A 19,922-nucleotide genomic window follows, 5' to 3' on the forward strand; every position below is an offset into this window, starting at 1 on the left:
GATGACCAGTCCTGGGATACCAGAAGCAGTCCCAGGTCCAATTTTAAAGAAGCCTGCAGACTCACCTCAGGTAGTCAGTGTTGGGAGGCAGTGGGCAACACTAAATTGGAGGCGGAAAGGGGAAGAGAATCTGTTTGTACTTGAGTATTTTGCCTGGTGCTTATTTGAAAAGTGTTGGTGACAAATAAAAATCTTTAATTTGAATTGTGTTTGGTAACATTTTTTCTGCAGTTTGGGGCTTTGTGGTGCCTCCCCTTGTGGTTACAACCCTAATATACTACTGTCTACCATACTACTTGGTGATTTATTTCCTGTGTCTATAGTTTCCTTTGTGATGGAAAAACTTTCAAACCTTTGGAACTTACCGTTAAGAAATTTTCATCTGTGTCTCAGTATTCTTTTTGAAAATCTCATTTTGAAATAACAGCTTGGATCCGATTTCCTTCATAATTTTGCCTTTGCCTTGATTTGCTTAAAATAAAAAGGTTCCATCTCTATAATTTTTCCTCATAGTTTATACCTCACCATCCTGAAATCAGGTCTTCATCAGCCTATTTTCAAAAGCTAATATGTTTTTTTGGTCTAATATGGAGAAAAGAAACTGCAAATAATACTCCAGGTGACGCACACAAACATGCTTTATAGTTTGACTTGTACTCCACACATCAGTTTATAAAAGCATTAGTCTAATTAGCCTGCTAGATAGCTGGTTAGAAAAGTGCTAGATAGATAAATAAATAAATAAACTGTCTGAAAATATGTAGTGAACAGTCCACTGTAACTCCTAGGTCCTTCTCATAAGGGGTACTTTCAAATTTCAAACCTCCCAAAGCCCATTTAATTCTAACATTTTTGTATTTATCTGCATTAATTTTCATCTCCCACAAATTGGCCCAAGCCTGAATTCTGTCTCAGTCCATCTGTAATGATTCGACTCATTGCACTTTTTTATGTTGTTTCAACCTAGTTTGGTATCATCTGCAGACTTAAACAGTTTGTTATTTAGGTTCTTATCAGGATCATTTACTGAATGTCCGTTTAAAAAACGAAGACCTATTACTGACTCCTGAGGGACACAGCTTTAAGCATTACCTAATTATGACAAAGTTCATCATACCATACCCTTTTTCTTCCTGTCTTTACGCCAATTTTGCCTACATCTACACTCTAGTCCTTGAAGTCCAAATACTTTTAGTTTGATAACTAACCTCCTATGTAGGGCTATCAATAGCCTTCTGATAATTAAGTTAAATAATACATGCACCTCTTCAATTGTACTGTATGCTTAGTTGCTTCCTATGCAACAAAATACTGAATGTCACTCAAAATGTCCAAGTATTTTTTTTAATGGCAAGTTGAAGACTTTTATTTCACTATGGTTCAAAAGAGATATAGACAACAAAATAACTGAAGCTTCAGATTGGGCCAAATCCACACTTATTAACAATTTATTCACAAGAATATGCACAGAATGAGTCCTCTGTATGCAATGTTGTTCCAGTGAAATATCTCACTGTTCATGAGGTAGAGCTGGATGGTAAAATAAGGTTCCTCTCCGTTCTGTGTATCCCATTTTATACTACTGTAGTATTTCAGCCCCTCCAAATAATAAGGGGTGAAAATATTTATAGGAACAGCCTTAGCAGCTGCATCTAGTCCTAGCTGAAGGTACAGATAATTTTAAGTGAAATGAGTAGTGAACTTCATATTTTAAGATTCACATATTTGGCTGATGCCTTTATCCAAAGCAACTTACAACATTTGATAGATTAAATTGGTTACATTTCATTTGCTTTTCCAATTGGAACACAGGCAGATGAAGTCACTTTCTGTTGGTCACACAGTGTCATGTGTCAGAATGTACTTTGCTGTCCATTACAGATGTGGTGTCAAAATCTATGCACCAATTGTTGTGTTTTCCTACAAGAATTCCTGTGGTCTTAATTTAACAGAGGAAGTTGATGTGTGGGATGGATTTAACAATTTCTCTGTGACAGACTCTGATCTTAAGCTGAATACTTTCACAGTTTTCCTCTTAAAATAAGGTGCTGTTCTCAGTTGCTCTACCAAGGGCTGGTTCAGTTTGCTGTGATGATTACAACATCATGGAACCTCATCAGGGGTACACAGCGGGGACCCTATTGTTGTGTCATTTTGTTGTAATTCTCTAATTTTCCTCTGGTGTCAGACTTTTATTCATGTACTGACATTATGCTTGTAGCCCTTTTTTCCATGATAATAATAAGGTATTTGAATCTCTTTGAAACTGCATAACCATAGCTATACAGAACTATTGTTTTTTTCAGTCATCAGTCAGTCAGTCATTTTCCAACCCGCTATATCCTAACACAGGGTCACAGGGGTCTGCTGGAGCCAATCCAAGCCAACACAGGGCGCAAGGCAGGAACAAATCCCTGGTCAGGGCGCCAGCCCACCGCAGGACACACAACAGACAATTTAGGATCGCCAAAGCACCTAACCTGCATGTCTTTGGACTGTGGGAGGAAACCCACGCAAACACAGGGAGAAAATGCAAACTCCATGCAGGGAGGACCCGGGAAACGAACCCAGGTCTCCTTACTGCGAGGCAGCAGCGCTACCACTGTGCCACCCTATTTTTTTTTTTTTTTAATTTATATGTCAAAACAATGTGTCCACCCATTCTTTTATTTCAAAAGTTAAATACAGTTTTTCGTGCTCTTGTAGATGTGTACTTTTTAGTGTATTACGCCAAAGCTTGCTTCCAGTGCTACTGTGTTTCAGATTTGGGCTTATTCTTATTGAATACACATTATTTAGAAATGGTCAGAGACTGAGACAGAGAATTACTCAGTTGTTCCACTAGGGGCAATAATAGTCCACAAATAGCAAACATTAAATAGTTTATTTTTTCCACATGTATTATGTACATGGCATATTACTTGATGCTGTGTCATGAAAAAAAATATTAGGCCTAGTGCTAGATGCATCATCTTAGAGGCAGAGCATGCAGGCAACACAATAATGCAGTGCAGTAGTTGCCCCATGCCCACATGGAGCTGTCTTCAATTCCTGAATTGGATAGTACCTAAATAATGCATTGCATATTCTTATTGTGCCAATGACAAATTTTTATTGGTACTCTGCTTCCTTTTAAATCCAAATAATATGTCTGCTGTATTTCTCTCCCTGCACCAATGGCCAGTCTGTCCAGCCACAACCACCATCACTACTACATCAACAACTCTCTGTACGTATTTTACTCCTGCCTTGGCAACTGGTATGGCAAGTGCTGAGTCTATCTCTAAATATCAGTTTTGGCTGTCCATAACTGATAACCAAGTGTGGAGACAACTAACGAGGCAACACAGAGGAAAAAATATGGGACCAGATGGAACCATTCTTTGAAAACTTAAGACTTATGCTGGCAAGATTTGTGATGTTTTTTGCTACCTCCATTGTTTTGTCACAGCAGTGACAAGCAAGCAGTGCCACTGCTTGTTGTTTCAGTTCCCAGGAAGGCAGAAATCACTTAACCTAGTAACTGCAGACCAGGGTCTTTATGTCCCACATTATGGTGACCTTTGAGATGCTGGTTCTTGACTATATAACCTTTCTTGTCATAGACAACTTGGACTTACTGCAGTTTACTTATGAGCCAAAGATTGGAGTGGAAGATGCAATTATCTGTCTGTTGCACAGACTTATTCTCATCTGAACTAAGCTGGCAACATCATGAGGATTATGTGTTTTGTATTTTTCCAGTGCCTTCAGTATCATCCAGTCAACTCTGTTAAGGGGTAAACTCAGAGATATGCAGGTGGATGAGCCTATGGTGTCCAGGAAAATGGACGATCTATCAGATACATTATAGTTTGTGAGGCTCGATGACTGTGTCTCTGATACGGATATGAGAAACACTGGAGAACCACAAGGAACAGTCCTGTTACATTTTTGGTCACCCTGTACACTTCAGACTCTACACCAGATCATGTCACTTGCAGAAATTATTTGACGACTCTGCATTTAATGGGGTGTACTGATAAGGGGGATGAGACAAAGTGAGACGGGGAACCTTGGTTCATGGTGCATAAGACAACTGTCTACAGCTCAACAACATCAAAATCAGAACTGCTTTTGACTTTTGCTACGCCTAAGAGCCTGTAGGTTTGGTTCCTATTTGGGGAGTGGGCATAGAGGTGTTACACTGCTATAGATACTTGGTGGCCCTCAGCAGTGACTAGCTGGACTATATAAGAAAGAGCAGAACAGACCATTTTTTATTAAGAGACTGGGTTATTTAATATGAATAATTACATTGGCTAAATCTTCTTTAACTGTGATAGCCAGTACAATTTTCTTTGCTATGGTGTGCTGGTCTGGTAACATCACTTCAAGAAAGGCCCACAGAATATAGAAGCTGAATTAAGAAGGCAGGCTCAGTTATGGGATGCATTCTTGACCCACTGAGGGTAGTGGCAGAAGGTAAAATGAAGACAAAATTGAGTCCCTTTAAGAACGATGCTGCACATCCTCTCACTGACACATTAACATTAAGTACATTCATCAGACGTGTGTCAGTAAGTGCTACTGGAGCTCCATTTTACCTACTGCAGTAAACTCTTATAATGCCAAACTGTGACTGCTCTCTAATCACTAGCCTATATCATTACCATTATCTATCTATCTATCTATCTATCTATCTATCTATCTATCTATCTATCTATCTATCTATCTATCTATCTATCTATCTATCTATCTATCTATCTATCTATCTATCTATCTATCTATCCAACTCCATTCCTAAAATCTTTTTTTCAACTAGTATACTTACAAATTATCACCATATAGTGCATGCTTTATTAAAAAAAGTCTTTCTGCAGAATTGTCACGACTTATCAGGAAACTCTGCATTCTGTGCTTGACTGGGATGGGTGTCAGTCAACAGTTCACAAAATGCACAGTGTACTGAACAGTGTATTATCTAATTCAGAATTGTGCTTTAGATTCAGTACTGTGAACAATAAGCTAATTCATACTTGAACAATATGCAACTCATTTCACTTACAAATGTAATGATTTCCTTTGATTTTGAAATTAATTTGAAGATACATCTAAAAAATGTTTATTGAAATATTGAGCTGATTATTTTATTGTGGGATATTAGTGTAATGCAATGACTTCATGTTTTAGTAAAATATACTGTTTGGTATGAAGTCAAGCTATGGACAGGATTTAAATAAGAAAATTATTTTTCATAATTCATATACAAATCACTTCTGGCGATGGATAGACTCGTGTGTGTGTCTTCAGTAACATTTAGGGTAAAGTTCTGCGTGTTGTGTCTTAATTTTAAAAAAAGTGCATGCGTTGTAAAAGATTAAAGAGATAAACAACATAGAAACTGCGTAAATTAGAGATGACGCAAGCAGGAGGCGATGGCAATCAAGTGACAGCCGGGAGTGACTTTTGTTATGAAGCGTATCCTCTTCAGCCCAGGACCGGACACCACAGGCCGACTCAGGTACACATCCATAAGTAACTGGTAACTGGTAATGAACCTAACCTGTGCCACTTTGGAGATAGGGGATTAAAACTCATTCACACAAGGGGAGAACTTGCAAAGTCCACGCGGACAAGGTCCGAGCAATGCGCACAATCATTGATGAATATACAGTAAGTGCGCCACTACCAATATCAAATGCGACGGATGATATTTTAAAACCTGATGTGTGAAATGCGGAGTACATTCTTGAACGCAGAAGAAAGCACCGAAACGACTTTCTTATTATCCAATGCGAGTTATTTATCCATTAGCTTTCCAGCCCGAGTAATTCACACTTGGGGCCTCAAGCCACTGAAACAATTGCGTCGAACGCAAGGCGTAAAACAAGCCCGGACGGACACCAGAACATCCCAGGATACCCGTGGCAAGAGTACCTAGTATGGCTGGAGAAAAAAAAAAAACAATAACAGAGAGAGAAAGTGCATGAAATGTATCTGGATAAGACATTACTACAGAAATATTAAATCAGAACGCAAAACGTATTTATTTGTATTAATGTATTATTATCGTCATCATCATCATCAGTAGTAGCAATAGTAGTAGTATTATTCATCATCTGGATTAATGAACAAGAATTTATTTGTGTAGTTGCTGTCAACTAACGACATCTCTTTGGTTTGAAAGCTAGATGGAGACAATTCCACGCTCAAATGCCTCAAGATATTTCACTACAGATTTCCCCCTGATAGCGAAGCTCTACGCTTAAAATAGTTTTATCTACCATCGCTTCAATTGCTGAAATTATATTTGTATGTCGTCTTTTTGCCTTTTATATGCATTTGTTCTAATTATTTTTTTTATGGCTAGGTGGCTTTTGCCAACGTAAGAATTTTCTCGTTACATTATGCATACAGATATTACTCGATCCCTTCGAATTTTACATCTACAAGTATTTATTTAGCGGACACTTTTATCTGGAGCCACTTACATAAGAAGTTGTGTAAAGAGATTTGATACAGAAATAATTTTTAAAAAACTATATTAAAAAAAAAATAAACACAACAGCTGGACACTGAAAACGTCACTGGCACTGGTACAGCAGAGACGGGTTCTAGCTGACTGAAATGTCAACCAAGAAGCAGGGCGGAAAACCACACTGGACATTAGAAATGTGCGGTTTAAAATTACAATCTTGCCGGTGGGGGGGTGGGACAAGGGGGCGGGGGCTTTGGGTAGCAGGGACAAGCCATACAAATACATTTTGATCAAAATTTACTTTTTTTTTAAATCGCCCATAATGATTACAGTTGTGCTTACGGTGTGTCTATAATTTCATAAGATAAAGGGGGGGCCAGATGCTCTCTTTTCATGTTGCCTTAGTATGTGGCTTTTTACATACAATCGCAGTTTCACTGTATTACTCTGCAGCTTAAGAAAGTTAAAACAAGTGCGCGCTTCTAAATAATATTTGTAACTGCCGTCCTGAACACTGCATGAACTGAAGCGAGATTAGCTTTGTAACAGTAGGGTTCAGTTATAGTAACCAAAAGAAGACCCAAAAAATGCAAATGCTCAAAACCCATACGCAACGATCAGGAGAACCAGCCATGATTAGGCAAACATGATGGTGATATTAACGATAATAATGACAACAGCCAACAACATCTAAATAATAATAATAATAATAATAATAATAATAATATAGCTTGTCTCTTGTAATTACACTTGCTGAGGCATCTAACATACAGTACTGCTAGTCCCAATTCCGAGAGATGTTATTTACCAGACTTCGTGGATTTTCTTATTAGCCTTGGGTCTATAGATTTCACCCTTTGCAGCCAGAGCAGTCTTGAATAAATATTTAATAAAGGTAGTACTTTGGCCAGCCTACTCTAATGCAATCCGGACGTTATCATTATCTATGCATGTGCAAAGTACTCACAGGAATTTTGCACAACGTCATTCATAAAGTTTTTGAAACTCTTTTTTTTTTTTTTTAGAGTTTCAAAGCATGATTTAGCAAATGACAGAAATATAGATAGATTGTTACATTTATCAAAACTGACCTCTATTTAGCTAGTTAAAAAAAAACTTTCGATGCCAGTTGCAAATCATATTCAAAGAATATTCTTATTAAATTATAAACCACCACGGTCTATTCATACGGAGGATACCAACGAGTAATACGTTGATTTTTCCCCCCTTTACGAGGTTGGAATTCCACTACAGTGATTTTTTTCTTTTCTCTTTTGTGGAAATGATCCGTAGGTCAAACCTCATAGTCATTCGAATGATTCCTTTGTTCAGCCACGAACTTTGCACCATTCAAGACCATTCGCCTACATTTATTTATTCAATTAGTTGTTAAAAAATAATAAAAAGTACAGCTTTCATGGCAACATTTTGATAATGTTAAAAGTACATAGAACATCTGTCAGTGAGTTAATCTTTGAAAGGTTTTGATTATTTGAAAAATCGTAATACATAACTGTCGCTTTATCTGCAGTAAATTGCGTTTTCATATTTAGTAAATTGTACAGAGAGAGAGAGAGAGAGAAAGATTAGGAGCATGCGTAATTGATACTAAGTTGTAAGCATTGTCTTATTCACATGTTTACATAAAAATCAAAAAGTGCTGGACTAACGATAGATCGATGGATAGACAGATTCGAATTAGTTGCAGCCATGTACTCATAATTTTGAGTTAAATATTAAATATAAATGTTGCGATTTATTTGAGCAATCCTCATATACTCTTGCTTAAAATTATTAATGTGTGAGAATACTTCTCCACTAATCTACCATTTTATTTTTGAACTTTGTGGGGTTTTACTAAAATTTCTAATATTTTTATCCTTGCTTTATTTTATCCAGTATCTTCCACACAAATAAACCCCTTAATTAATTCAGCTGAGATCACATAATAAGATAGAGGGCGCTGTCCTCTACACGATAAACAACCAATGCAAGCGTACGAACCTGATGTCATTTTAAGGGTCATTTAGAAGAAATATTGTATGTGGCGGTTATGATGATAACCTGAAGACATGACTCGCTTAAACTAAAGATTATAAAAAGGTTTGGAAAACATCATTAGGTGCCATCAGAAATCATTGTTAACTGAACACTGCTATTTATTATTTTAAAAGCAGTGAACTAACCATCTTGAACTCACTTTTTCTTCAAGTACCTGAACAGAATCTTGAAACTTATTTCAAACGTGACACTGTTCTGCCAAGCAACGTAACACCATGTATGCATGCACGCAAGTATTTCCTGTATGTAATTAATGGCACTTTTAAAATGATAAAAGATTTTAACACTTACCTTTTGTGATTCTATTGTACGCACGAGTGCTTCAGGCGTAGACAGTCTAAAAAATTAAGGGATTCTTTTCTTAGGTGTTGGCAAGGACCCGTATTGTTTATATGCCATCATTAATCAAAGTGCCAGTATAAAATATGCACAAAGGACATTAAATAATTTAAGAAAAAAAATAAGTAAAACAAATTAAGATAAAATACTAATTTTTATAACAGAACAAAGATATTATAGATATCTACTACCATTTGAATGCGAAGGTAATTAAGATGTAGTTTAATTATGCTTCATAGCATGTTATCTTTTACGTAAAACGCATTTTTCAGTATGTGCATGGTGATAATAATCATGACGAAGACGGCGATGGTAATCTTTTTTGAACTCTTTTAATTGAAGGTGGTGATTTAGTATCTGCTTCACAAGTAAGCCATATTAAAAAGTCTGAAACAATAATTACTTCAATATTTTACTGTAAATGCAGAACAAAGTCGTCTATGTTTGTTATGCAGTCTTTTTTGAAATTCTCACACGAAGAAGGGAATTATCGCTGTAGTTTAATGTAACTGTTTCAGTCTGAATGTTATAGTGCATTTCTTTGACATATTTTGTTAAGAGTTCGCAACCGTCTCATGTCCTCTTCCTAATGTTATGACACATTGCAGTCTATTGTATTAAAACAGTCACGATTTAAACCTTGCGAGCATATGGTAGGCAATTGTAATTATAATAGGCAGCGGCACAGAAAATGAAATAAGGCGGATTCGGAATGAAATGGTGCATCATTCAATTAAAATATATGAAACTCAGAGGTCAGTTTTCTCGATTCGTGGCTAATTGACTAAGTTCGGCTGCGGCGCATTGTTCTGTTAATTGAAATGATGCTGGTACGTGATAAAACAAAGGCGCTATATCAAAGTGATCACTATAGGCACAAAAACCTCGTGTAACAATGCATTTTTCGTGATGTTTAACAGTATAATAAAGGACCAACTTTGACTGGCACAAAAAAATCTCTTGAATGAGTTACCTACATCTCACACTTCACAGACACATAAGGTGAAGCAGATCGCGTGAACAGCATTTACCTGGAGAAACGCAGAGTATTCATCTCTTCTCCTCGCCAACATTCTGCCAATGCCTCTTCGATGTGGTCTCAGTCCTCTGAGGTGTACCGAATTGCAGACTCTGGCGCATTTACTGTCTCTGCTGTCATTTTTATTTAATAGGAGATGAAATATTTTCCTGAGCTAAACGTAACACCGAACAAAGATGACAAAGTAGGAGCATCGCAATAATCTGCAATGCATCCAGCCTCTAACATTGACTTTTATGATAGGGGTTGAACAAGGGGATACTTTTTAAGGTGAATTTTCTGTTATTCATTCTTAAAATTCGTAGGATGGGGATCTCATTAGTCTAAATAAGCAAACATCAACACTTTTTTTCTTGCTGTCTTGAAGCGCACAGATCACTTAATAGATCATTAACCAACGATAGTGTGCTGACTTAGACATTTCACATCTCGTCTCCATTACAACCTGCTATTACCGAGGGGGGTGGATTTCACGGCAGCTTGGGGTATATTAGAGGCTTTTTGCAAGGCTGGAGTATTTTTCATATACTGGACTGTAGAAGAAACGCAGCGTGCATTTTAAATCTAACCCCCACCACCCTCAGAGTTTCTTGTGCGGCCCTGTTTAACACACAGATAGGGACAGCAAGGCATCACGCATCTGCAATCGCTTCGCTAAGTTAAAATCAAGTTTATTGCGTTGTAACTGCTTTACAGTTGGCTTTTATTTTAAAATGCCAGGCTGTTAGGTTTTACTCGAATCGGATACGGTATCAGTCAATGTATGGTGTTAAATCATCATCTTATACTAATGGAAATTAGCAACTCCTTAGTGCTATTATTTTCTAGCAGTCTTGTTAACTTCCCCGTTAAGGATTTCGCTTTTTATGTCAACCTATGCTAACAATTATATGTATTTCTGTATGATTTGGTTTCATAGATCACTAGCGGGTTGCTTTGTATCAGTAAGGCTAAAGATACGTTTTCATATTCAAATGATGCCTTTTAACCTAATAGGAAAAACTAATATTTGAGGTCACTCCGTAAGCACGAAACGAACAACTCTTGTTTAAATACGGATGAAGCTGCGGAAGCTTGCAAACGTTAGTTCGTCTCCGCAAGAGATATTTATCTCAAATTTTGCTTATCAAGGAATCTAAAAAAGAAAGAAAAAATAAATAAATAAATAAAACCCGTCGTTTGCTAAACTTAGAAAAACGTGAAGTAATTTTTTTTCATAAAATAACATACTCCCTGTGTGTCTCCTTTAAGTATTGTGTAGTGCACCCTATCTCAATAAGAACGTCTGTAATATTAAAGAATAACCATAAGGACCGAATTTACAGATCAACAGCTAGCCAAGCCCACTCAGGCACGTTTACTTTTACTTCTTGTCTAACAACTAATTATGAACCATTCAGGACACTCGAAGATGGAGCTGCTTTTTTGGGAGTATTTAGATACACGATCATCACCTTAGCTTATGAGCCCCAACACCCCCCCCCCCCCCCCCCCCCCCTTCTTTTCTCAGCAGGGAAGCATTTATTTGAATGGAGTTTAGCGCAGTTCCTGGCTATCAGTCAAAGATTTATGTTTACAATACTTTGCATCAAAAATTATTTTATGTTATGTACGTACATAAGCCCTCGTGCTTAAAAATAACAAACATGCATCATTTACTGAGAGAAGATCTACACAACGATGCGGAACTGGATATGCATTTATTACTTCCAAATATCACTAAAGAAAACAGAAATCCAGCAGGCTTAAAAAATCGAAGTCTAATTTGTATCCCGTTTTATGCTGTTGTAAAATTAAAGCAGGATACAGTAGCCTACAGTAAACGTTCACACACACAAAAAAAACAAAGTTCCTCATTATTCAGGCATAGTGAGTGCTCTTCATACAAAGACAGAAGAGAATGTAATGCGCTGTTGGTAAAACCCGTGTTTAGTGCTTTAACGTTCTTTAAAATAATTGCATAAAGAAACAACGATTTCAAATTTTAAAACCATTAATCACATATTTATTTATTTGAAATGTTAGCTTTTTTTTTCTGTGTGCGGTAGTGAGAAACTCATGCTTTACTGGGCTCTTATTTATTCTAACTCATGCCCCATAGTAAGAAATTGAATAAATCCAAGCATTTGTGTGGAAACATTGCTGACCAGCTCTATTGCCTGCTCTGTAGCTACACAGCAATCTCAATCCTTTAAGGGATCAATACTTGGGGATGTGTACTCAAGTGTATATAAGTAGAGTAAACGGGATTATAATCAGATCGATAGGTCTCATTGACTCATTTACAACCAATTTCCTCCGGTGGATGCTAAACATTTTTTAAACACGACTTGCTGAAAAGAAACCTTCATGTAAAACACGACACATACGGTACATATAATACCAATGCGGCATTCAATAAATTCTTACCACGAATTACCCGCCTTCATTTAGTAAACGCTTAATTTGTATTGTTGATTTAATTATTAGCTTTTAAATACAAGATTAGCAACGCAAATATACAGTAAAATAAGCATAAATATATATATGTGAAAATGAGTGATAATATAGGGAAGCTGAAAGGTAATGAAACTTGTATTGTGTGAAAATTGATCAATAAAAGTTCCTTATTGTACTAGCCGAGGACCCGTGCGTGTTCCTCAGTAAAGTTCCACCCGACGGTGTCTGGTTTTGCCTCTTGGAGTCGCTCTTTAGCGTCTTTTCCGCAGAGCGCGGAACTGGCGGTGCCAACAGGAAAGCCGCGCTCCGCAGGCTTCAGTGTTAAAAAAGTTTAAGAAGTCGTGTTATCCAAACAAAAAGATAATGAGTCTTTTTCTTTTTCTTTTTTTTTTTCAACAGCTAGCATGGGAGTATGTTCATTTGAATCCCAGACGTCATGTTTTATATCTCAACGTTTAATGTTCTTTAAAGACTATAAAAAAGCACACATTTGCTACCATCGGTTCTAAACATGAAACGGTGCATGACAAGTAATTTGCTTTAACGATGGGTTTCGTTTAATAAATATTGTTGTGTGTTTTATGCTTATGGAAAATGCATTTGAGCTGCCATGATAAAACGTTGGTTTAAATAGGACAACTATATGATACATGCAAGACGTACGTAGTATTAAAATAACTTTAAATAGTGAGCGCCCTTTATGCTTTGTGTGTCATACTCAGTTGTGGCCGTTTCAAGTTTGCACTGTGCTGTATGTCACAAAATATGTTGGTGTTTTGCACACTATATAACGTGAAATTCCCCAACGGCAGCAAATGTAAAAAGCGCGATTATGCCCATGCATATTAGTAACCATTTTAATCCTTACGATATGTATAACTTTACAGATAACATCAATGATATTATTGTTCACAGATCTAACAGGAATAACAGTAACACTGTGGACATTCAAATTTATATATTTTTGCATTCACAAGAAGCCTTTACCGATTATTGCAATCATTTATACCCCATGTATTACTTGTATTATTGTGACAACAAAGCGGGGAGGTTATTTGGTCTTCTCTTTTTGCTAGCACTACTTCTACCGCTGTTGCATTTAACCACCAACACGACCACTTCGTTAGCAATATTAAATACTTTAATGCAAAAAACACATGTTTTAGGCTAATATTTTGCATGGTTACATATTATTTACAGTGACAGAACCAGCTGTAATTGGCCCTGTTACTGATAGATCACCATTGTACTAGTAGAATAAATAACAACAGTAACAGTAGCGGTTGTAATACTTTGCACAAGCTGAAATGTTTCAGCACAAATGTATATTAATACCTGACAGAAACACATGTGTGTATATAAATAAATATTTTTTAACAGATTGACTTTTTTAGGCCGGGTGAACATACAGATGTGATTCGTCTGTGAACAGTATCAAAAACTAATGCACGCTGCTTATTGGCATGTATTGAAGTAATTTGTTTAACTACTGCATTGTTTTCCTTTTTTCTTAACATACCTATATTAGAAAACCACCAAAAGCACCGATCGGCTCACCCATTTTATGATGCGGGATACTAGTTGTAGCAGCGATAGGTTTATAACCCAAGACACGAAGCATGTTTTATGTGAATACGTAACATTTCGTTTATTGCCCGACAGTGTACATAAAAAGAAACGGCATGCAGATCGTGCACACGCGCTGCTTGCTCCCGATCGCTTCTTTTGAGGCGCGCAGCGCTGTAAAGGCATGCATCTGCTTCTCAGCTGCTCTGCATGCCGCGACCCGATCAGCCCCCTCCCTCCCATTGAGTCAGCTGACAGTGTCTAGCTGTCAAAATATTAAACCCTTCGTCCCTTCCTCGCAGTTATGCTAATAGGATGCGGAGTCCTGCCTCTATTGGAAGAGGCTTCGGCACTGCCCGTCCCCCACAGCGTGACATCAGGCGGGGATATAAGAAGAAAGCGCTCGCTAAGCGTTCTGTGATAGAAACTAAGCAGCAGAAGGAGCTGGGAGCTGTGAGTTCAATCTCTGCCGTGCAGAGAGCGAGCGCAGCTTTCACTGCGAAAAAAAAAACCTTGATCTTATCCTGTCGTACTCTTTGTCTGGGCAAGAAGGACTTACAACTCAAAAGTGCTAATAAGAGAGAAGAGGAGGACTCTCGTGTAAGGCTTGCTTTTTTATGTTTTTGCTTTGAAAGAAAGACAACTTCACTTGAGACTACTGCAAAATTCTACCTCGGTTTTGTTGCAGCGACTTTGACTGCCGTGCATTAGTGTGAAAAGTAGCTGTATTTTGAAAGGCTGATGCAAGTTTTAAAAGACGAGTCGAAAGTCCATTAGCAGAGAGAGAGAGAAAAACAAGTCACTCTGCGTTTTGTATGAAAAGACTTAATGCGAGTTGTTTTGCAGTGCTGTCAGAAAGTAGCAGCAAGCTGTGAACAATAATACCAGAAAAATCATGGCTGGTGAAATGAATATGGGAACAGATCTACCCACCAGCCCGTTGGCACTGGAATATGTCAATGACTTTGATTTGATGAAGTTTGAAGTGAAGAAAGAAGCTCTTGGCGCCTTGGACAGGTCGTCCGGGCGCCACTGCAACCGGCTTCAGCCACCGGGCTCGGTGTCCTCCACGCCAATCAGCACGCCGTGCAGCTCAGTACCTTCTTCGCCCAGTTTCAGCCCTACTGAACAGAAGAGCCACCTTGATGAGCTCTACTGGATGCCCACGGGCTACCACCAGCAGATGAACCCCGAAACCCTGAACCTGACCCCTGAAGACGCGGTGGAGGCGCTTATTGGGGTGACAGGGCATCCCCACCCAAACCCAGCTCACGTCCAGCAGCAGCAGCAGCAGCAAATGCATCCTGGGGCTTTTGATAACTACAGGACGGTCCACCACCACCACCACCACGCTCAGCAGCCGCAGCCGCCGCCGCAGCAGCAGCATCATCACCAGTATGGCGCTGTTCCTCACCATCACAGCGAAATGGCCGGGCACCCAGGGGCTCATCACCACCCGCACAACCCGCCTCAGCATCACCACCACCACAGCCAGGACCCTGACAGCCCATCTCCAGCTTCTCCGGGCTCTCATCAGCAGCTGCACCACCGCCATCATCATCACCATCATCACCTGCAGCAACAGGGTCACCACGGCGGGGGTAGTGGACTCAATATTGAGGACCGTTTCTCCGACGACCAACTTGTTTCAATGTCGGTTCGAGAACTTAATAGGCACCTAAGGGGCTTTACCAAGGATGAGGTGATCCGCTTAAAGCAAAAGCGCCGGACCCTGAAGAATCGGGGCTACGCACAGTCATGCAGATTTAAGCGAGTGCAACAGAAGCACGTGCTGGAAAACGAGAAGACGCAGCTGATCAACCAAGTCGAGCAGCTAAAGCAGGAGATCAGCCGACTGGCACGCGAAAGAGACGCCTACAAGTTAAAGTGCGAGAAGCTGACGGGCAACAATGGCTTCAGAGAGGCCGGTTCCACGAGCGACAATCCGTCCTCGCCCGAGTTCTTCATGTAAAACAAAAATCTACTCGGAGCACGGCAGAGGCAAGGAGCTCCGCCTGCCCGTTTCTGAACTGACTGAACGCCAACAACCCCAGTTATGACCGTAATAATTATGATAATAGCAAGAACAGTGTCCTGTTATCTAATCATCTCCATCTGTCTCAGGCAGGGACGTAGAAGCAAGAGTGGATCATCCCTGAAACTGCTGTAGAATAGAAGCTCATTCTTGTAGTCAGAGCGACTTCTTTATTCCTCTTATATTTCATTTATTTTTCTGAACAGACTTGAAAACAAAAACTGCCTGCTCTGAACTTTCCCGAACATGATAATTTGCTTAACCACTTCAACGAGTAGCTGGGATTTGAACTGAATGGACTTTTGTGACTATTTTAAACTCCTTGCGCTCAGCTGCAACAGGCAAGAACAAAAACAAACAAAAAAATCTTAAAAAAGGAACATAAACATAATAATAGTAATAGTAATAGTAAGAGCTGAAATTGAGCAGTTGTTGTTGAGAAGCAAAATAAGGGAGGTAGTGTGTACATATGTGCACCGCTTCCAAAGTTAAGACTGCCGAGTAGGGAGTACATTTTATGCAACATCTTTTTTATTTTTATTTTTTATTGCGTCTTTTTGCCTGCTTGGTTATATAAAAATGCATTAAATATTAATCCTGCATGCTGGACATGTATGGTAATAATTTCTATTTTGTACCTTATTTTCTTTGTTATCTTAAACGCATGTTGTCGATCAGAACTTTCAATTTGTTGCTTTATGTTTGGACTAAGTGGCAAAATAAGAACAACACAAATGTTCATCATGTTATAAACGTTACTGCTTGTGCAGTTTTCATGGTGGGGGGAGGGGGTAATTTAGGCTTGTAAATACATGCATCAGGAACTGCACAGAATACTTTTAAGAGGCTGGTTTTGTTGATTTTATTCTCTTCTTCAAAGTTATGGGCATTTTTTTGCAGTTGCATTAAAAGGCAGCCAACTTTGTGTATTAAGTGCACTTTTAATGTTTTTTTTTTTGTTAATGTTATTATGATTTGGGTATTTGCCGTTTTCATTGTGGGTTTGTTGTGCAGAACTCCTTAAAGGAAGACACACACACACAAACACGCGCACACACACATACATACATACATATATATAAAATATGTGTGTGTGTGTGTGATATACTGTATATGTATATATATGTATATATATAGTATGTGTAAGATATACTGTATATGTATATGTGTATATATTTGTGTGATATATTTGTGTGTGTGTTTGTATATATATATATATATATATATATATATATATATATATATATGGATAGATAGATAGAAAGATTATGGGAGTGATATAATCTTGATTAAAACGTATCATTCGTCTTGCATCTCAGCGTAGATTTTTTCTTTCAATTAAATTTTAATAAATTTTGATTGTGAGGCCTCGGAGCACTCCACCTCCACCCAAAGTTTTATGGCTAAAATAAATTCTTCGAGCCAGAAACAAGTAAAATATCCGCCGTGTCTGGGAAACGCACAATTGCCTAATCTGAATTTCGAAACGGGTCCTCTCTTTCTTTTTAAGTAGAAGCAATACAACTGTATTTTATAGAGCTGATAAAAGTTTATATATACAAGATATGTTTTGTATTAAAAATAAAAATAATTGTTATTTTCAATACTAGTATTTCTTTTTCCAGATTATTCATTGTGTTGCTTTTCTTGGTGGCAGCGGGTCAATTTGTAATTAAACCCTCCGTTTTTGTGGCGAGTTGAGTTGAAATCCCAGTCAGAGGGGTTTTTGCAGGTTTACGAAAGCAGCGATTGTCTATGAACTCGGTCTTTCGGTAAATTAAAATAAATAAATCAAGTGAACGGGTGGAGACTACTCTGGGAGCAATTTACTGTTTTTTTTGTGTTTCTTTTTCTCAGTCTACGCTCAGTACCATTTTGAGTACGATGCTTTGATTGGTCCAAAGTTTTCCTTTAGTTTTTTTCTGCCGGTCAGTAAAAGATTCGGGCTTTGCACAGACAAATTTCCAAATGAAAACGCAAGTTATATATTTCATTTTTAGTTTGTTGTGTTTTGTCATTTATTTAGATTCTGGTTCTGCTGGCCAGATGTATAATTAAGGTTTCTTTTATTATTAAATTAATAAATATTATCAAGATCATATGGAAAAGAAAAGCATGGTGCTTGCATTTAAAATATATTGTTATAAAGAATCATGCATTGAAAACTTGGTTGTTAATGATTCAACTGTGTTGAAATCAAACTTATACTGCAGCAGCGGCTCTTTTTTTAATTTTTAATTTTTATTTTTTTTTTACTTTATGTATTTGCGTGTGGGGGAAATTTTCAATCCTGTTTATATGGAAAAAAAGAAGTTAAAATTGGACTGTTGTAGTTCCATTCAGGCTGGTTTCTGTTTCGTCTAATTTTTGTTGTATTTTGAAAAAAAATGTTTTCCTATTTTGCTTATTAAAGTCATTGAAATGGCATTTATTTTCATGACCTTTTCTTTTCATTTTCTTTATGTATTATTCAAACATGCTGTTTATTCTGAAATCCTTTACACACTATTTGAAGGCAAAGTAATTTTACAGTTCTGGAACAAGTTGAGTGTATTCAAGAGGCCGTTTGCGGTGCTACTTGTTTTCGGGTGGAGAAAACGTTCAACAGCGCAGTTTGAATTCACTTTGTGCGCACATTCGCCTTACTTACAGTCTTTTGGATAATGGGTTGGTTTTACCAAATTTAAGTAGCACTTTGCACAGTTTTTACTCATTCTTCTTCTTTGTTTCTGAGTCGAGCAGTGAGGCCCATCGCACTGGGGTTGGCAGGGTATATTGGACATTGCCGGACTCGTGAGAAGCTTTCGGGTCAGTACAGTCGGACAAGTAAACGGTGTGAAAGGAATGGACGGATTGAGGGATGGATGGAAGCAAGATGCAAACGTTGTCATATTTAAATCGGCAGCCTGGACGAGAAATTGGCCTCTCAGGTGAAGTAATGTAAAATTTCAGTTTCGCATGTTTTCCAAACTTCAGCCGCGTAAATACTTTTAAAATGTGTTTAGTGTGATGTGCAGGGATGTAGAATGAATGGATATTTTAAAATATACAGCATGAACATTTGGCTGTTACCCCATCCTCACACACTTACAGTACACACGTGTATCTTAGTAGCACTATATCTCTGCGTACACAGCGCTTGTGTGTAGAATTGTGAAATTTGTCTTTAATTTGGAAACAAACAGCATTAACGTTAATGAGCTGAAATTATTCAAATCAAGAATTAAAAAAAAAAAAAAAAAGCGTGCGCAAGTCTGCACCTTTGCAGATACAGTGACGTGACGTGGAAATATGCATAACAATACTCAATAATTTACAAACACACGATGTATAATGAACTCCATGCTTATCTGAAAGTTTGTTAATGTGTGTGCAAAAGCTTTTAACATATACCTTACAACACAGCAACAAAGCGGCCACCGTTCCGATTGACATAGTCGGGATTTTCTCGTCTACCTCGATTAATATTATCATATAGTGTTTATGAGTACTAAGTTTGCAAGTTTATTCACAATATTTAAATACCTGCTGCATTCTTATGTTTCGATCTTGTCAGAGTTCGCTTTGATACGAGTGCTGGGACACCCTGCCCTCGTCCAAAATAATGTAAATAAACAGCCGAGAGTCTAATTCACTGTTTACTTGTATACGTGTGTGTTTTTTTTTTCTCCAACACCTGTCCCATCCCGGCCCACCTTGAACACAACAAATTATATATAAACGAAGCGGACTCTCAAGCAAATGCGTGGAGAAAGAGCGAGGCTTTGACCCCTCAACAGTGCGCGCCAGAGAGCGGGAGTGCTGAATTAACCCGCTGGCTGCCGTGTCCTTTTTAGATGTTTATAGTTCACACTTAAAAATACTGGTTCTTTACTGGGTTGTGTGAAATCTCGTAGAACTATTACTTGAGCAAAAATCATTTTGTACTGGGAATGGTTCTTTGTATATGAAGTGGGATCTTTGAGCTTTGGAAAACTTCCTAA

The 19,922-nt window shown here is 38.0% G+C and overlaps 1 protein-coding gene and 1 long non-coding RNA gene across 2 annotated transcripts in view; one reads left to right on the top strand and one right to left on the bottom strand.

The window, feature by feature from the left end:
* Positions 1–10,739, bottom strand: part of LOC127529495 (uncharacterized) — a 67,372-nt gene extending 56,633 nt beyond the window's left edge. Inside the window, exons 1-2 of the long non-coding RNA XR_007936157.1 lie at positions 9,892–10,739; positions 8,813–8,858 (exon numbers count right to left, since the gene is read on the bottom strand). This is a non-coding gene — a long non-coding RNA (uncharacterized LOC127529495). The remainder of the gene's footprint in view (positions 1–8,812; positions 8,859–9,891) is intronic.
* A 3,574-nt stretch (positions 10,740–14,313) lies between these two features.
* mafba (v-maf avian musculoaponeurotic fibrosarcoma oncogene homolog Ba) lies at positions 14,314–16,452 on the top strand. Its single transcript, XM_028811754.2, has one exon. It carries the CDS (start codon positions 14,800–14,802, stop codon positions 15,874–15,876), a length of 1,077 nt encoding a protein of 358 aa, XP_028667587.1. The 5' UTR covers positions 14,314–14,799; the 3' UTR covers positions 15,877–16,452.
* Positions 16,453–19,922: the final 3,470 nt, after the last annotated feature.

This window comes from Erpetoichthys calabaricus, chromosome 10 (genome assembly GCF_900747795.2).
Source record: "Erpetoichthys calabaricus chromosome 10, fErpCal1.3, whole genome shotgun sequence".
In the NCBI taxonomy this organism is placed as follows: domain Eukaryota; kingdom Metazoa; phylum Chordata; class Cladistia; order Polypteriformes; family Polypteridae; genus Erpetoichthys; species Erpetoichthys calabaricus.

Bases quoted from the DNA above. Each gene is read 5' to 3' on its own strand.
- mafba (XM_028811754.2), top strand. From the start codon at position 14,800: ATGGCTGGTGAAATGAATATGGGAACAGATCTACCCACCAGCCCGTTG.